The 3,112-nt window shown below is 69.4% G+C and overlaps 1 protein-coding gene across 2 annotated transcripts in view; it reads right to left on the bottom strand.

The window, feature by feature from the left end:
* THRA (thyroid hormone receptor alpha) overlaps nucleotides 1-2,074 on the bottom strand; it is a 9,227-nt gene extending 7,153 nt beyond the window's left edge. The window contains exons 1-2 of one of the 2 annotated variants that reach the window (XM_041462897.1): nucleotides 1,920-2,074; nucleotides 667-891 (exon numbers count right to left, since the gene is read on the bottom strand). In XM_041462897.1, the coding sequence (XP_041318831.1) occupies nucleotides 667-719 (53 nt within the window). In that variant the 5' untranslated portion in view covers nucleotides 720-891; nucleotides 1,920-2,074. Of the gene's footprint in view, nucleotides 1-666; nucleotides 945-1,919 lie in introns of both variants that reach the window. The other variant, XM_041462899.1, reaches the window with a different exon arrangement.
* Between the last annotated feature and the right edge of the window lie 1,038 nt (nucleotides 2,075-3,112).

Consider the following 3,112-nt stretch of genomic DNA (forward strand, 5'->3'; position numbering starts at 1 on the left):
GGGGGGGCGAGGGGCCCCCGTGGGGAGAGGCACGAGTGGGGGGGACACCGTGGGGGGGCATGAGTGGGGACAGAGGGACACCTGGGCATGGACACACCTGGTGACATGTGGGGTGCAGCGGGACATGCAGGACACGGCACACGTGGGGGTGACACCCAGAACGGGAGGGCACGTAGGGACGGGTGGGGACATGTGGGGTGCAGGGGGGCTGGGGGACACCTGGGGTGCACAGGACATGGGGACACCCACGGAACATGCGTGGGGAAACATGGTGGGGACGGGGACACAAGGGACACCCAGGACACAGGGACACACGGGATAGCCAGGGCACAGACACGTACATGACCATGCAGTGGGACACACCGAGCACGAGGACACAGGGGACACAGTGGGCACAGGGACGACATAGGATACAAGGCACAGAGTGGGCACAGGGACACACCAGGGACAACGATACAAGGCACAGAGTGGGCACAGGGACACACCAGGGACAACGATACAAGGCACAGAGTGGGCACAGGGGTGCAGCAGGTATGGGGACACTCGGGGACACACACAGACGTCCGGACACAGAGGGCACAGCCAGGCGCAGGGATGCGCAGGGACACGCCAAGCGCAGTGCCACGCGTGTCCCCCGCGTGTCCCCGAGCTGGGGCGGGGGCTCACCGGGTGTCCTCTGGCTCCGACAGCGGGTCCAGGGTGCTGGGCTTCTGTTCCATTCACCGCAATTCCATCAAGGAGCGCTCAGCACCGACCGAGGGGGCTCCGGCGCCACGCGGGGGCCACGGCGGGGTGGCCACGGCGGGGGGGGGGGTCCACGGCGGGGGGCTACGCCGCGCACCCCATGGTGCCCCTCAGTGCTCAGCACCGCGCAGCATCCCGGGCCGGACCCTGCGGGACAGCGGCGTCAGCCCGGACCTCCGGGAGAGGGGAGGGGACCAGCCCTGGGGGACACAGAGGGGACACTCAGGGAGGGGGGTGAAGTATGGGGTACCCCCAGGAGCTGTGGGTGATGGGGAGGGGTGGGTGTGAGTGTGCAAGGAGGTGTGGAGCGTGCAAGGGCGCCCAGGGCTGGGCAAGGGCACGAGGGACGTGCGAGAAGGCAAGGAGGGAGCGACGCGCAGGGTGTGTGAGAGAGCACCGGGGCTGGGCCAGAGGGCAGAGCGCGGTGAGAGTGTGCACGGGGAGGGGAGAAAGGCACAGGTGTGAGAAATGCGCAGGTGTGCAAGGCTGTGAGAGCATTAAGGGCAGGGGAAGAGCGTGCAGAGATGGGCAGAGGTGTGCGAGTGTGCGTACAGGTGTGCCACGGCGTGGGAGAGCGTGCACAGGTGTGCAGGGCACGTGTGAGCGTGTGCAAGAACAGGTACAGGTGTGTGAGAGCGTGCACAGGTGTGGAGGGCACGTGCGAGTGTGTGCAAGAACACACACAGGTGTGTGAGAGCGTGCACAGGTGTGCGAGAGCGTGCACAGGTGTGCAGGGCACGTGTGAGCGTGTGCAAGAACAGGTACAGGTGTGTGAGGCTGTGGCAGCACGGAAGGTGTGTGAGAGTGTGTGTGCAGGGCTGTGCAAGGCTCTGTGAGCGTGCACAGGTGGGGGTGGGTGTGCAAAAGCACACCCCGGGCTGCAAGGCTGCGTGAGAACCTGCCCAGGGCTGTGAGTGTGCAGCAAAGCACAAGCACACACAGGGAGCTCCCCCCAGTTTTGGGGCAGGGCTGGGGGGGCCCCCAAGGGGAGAGCTTTGGGGTGGGGGTGCAGAGGGCAGCCCCTCCCCAGCCAAGGAAACCCCTCGGAGCCAGGCTGAACCCTGACGTGTTCATTGCACAGCTGAACGCCCCCAAATCTGGGGCTGGGGGTGACTCTTGGTGAGGGGGGTCACCTATGGGGCGGGGGGTGATTTATGGGGTAGGCGGCGACTTACGGGATGGGGGGGCGCCGGAGGTCCGGGCGATCCCTCCTCTGCGAGCTCTGCTGTGGCAAAAACACGATGTGGGGAGGGGGTCAGGCCACGGGCAGCACCGGGGGGCACCCCCCGACCCCCCCACGGCGCGGACGGTGACAGCACCCCCGGCTCTTCGTGCCCACCCCGTTCCACACCTCACGGGTGCCCAGCACCCAGGGCACAATGGGGGGGCCCTGCTGACAAGCCCCCCCCCCGTGACCCCCCGGTGACCCTCCCGGCGCGGAGGGGTGTGAGGGGCGCGGGGGGCCCTCATCCCTCGCCGGAGGGGTGGCGGGGGGGCGGCGGCGGGCGCGGTGCCCAGCCCCGGGCTCCTCCGCTCCGCGCGGGGACAGCAGAAAGTAGGTCACGTTTGTCTTGGCCGCCACAGAAATTCCTCCGGCGGATTTAAAACGCGGCGGACGGGGCTGGGGGCCCCCCCCGACACCCCCACGCTACGGCCGGCCCCCCTTGCTGCCCCCCCCCAGCCGAGACCCCCCGGTGACCCTCCCGGCGCGGAGGGGTGTGAGGGGCGCGGGGGGCCCTCATCCCTCGCCGGAGGGGTGGCGGGGGGGCGGCGGCGGGCGCGGTGCCCAGCCCCGGGCTCCTCCGCTCCGCGCGGGGACAGCAGAAAGTAGGTCACGTTTGTCTTGGCCGCCACAGAAATTCCTCCGGCGGATTTAAAACGCGGCGGACGGGGCTGGGGGCCCCCCCCGACCCCCCCACGCTACGGCCGGCCCCCCTTGCTGCCCCCCCCCCAGCCGAGCACACCCCGACCAGCGAAGGATGGGGGGCCAGGGATGCTGCACCCATGGGTGCACAGAGCACCCAGCGCCGCACGAGGGGTTTGCATGAGGGGTCCCCCAGAATGAGGAGGGGGCGTCGCCTGCATCAGCCTCTTCAGGGAAACTGAGGCACCGCACCGCATCCCACCAGTCCGGGGTACACTCCCCGCCTCGGGGGGCTCAGGGGGCCTGGGCGCCCCTCGCCGCAGCCTCAGGCCGGGTTTGGGGCCGGCGGTACCTATAGAGCCGGGGGCTGCAGCAAATGTTTGTTCCATATGGGAACGGCGCGCGGAGAACTTCCAAGTATAGGCACTGGCAGGGATCCAGAGCTGCGCGGCCCCCGCCGGGCACCGGCCCCCCCGCCGCCCCCCGCCCCGAGCACGAGGACAC

This window comes from Pyrgilauda ruficollis, unplaced genomic scaffold, assembly GCF_017590135.1.
Source record: "Pyrgilauda ruficollis isolate IOZ18807 unplaced genomic scaffold, ASM1759013v1 scaffold161, whole genome shotgun sequence".
NCBI classification, from domain to species: Eukaryota; Metazoa; Chordata; class Aves; order Passeriformes; family Passeridae; genus Pyrgilauda; species Pyrgilauda ruficollis.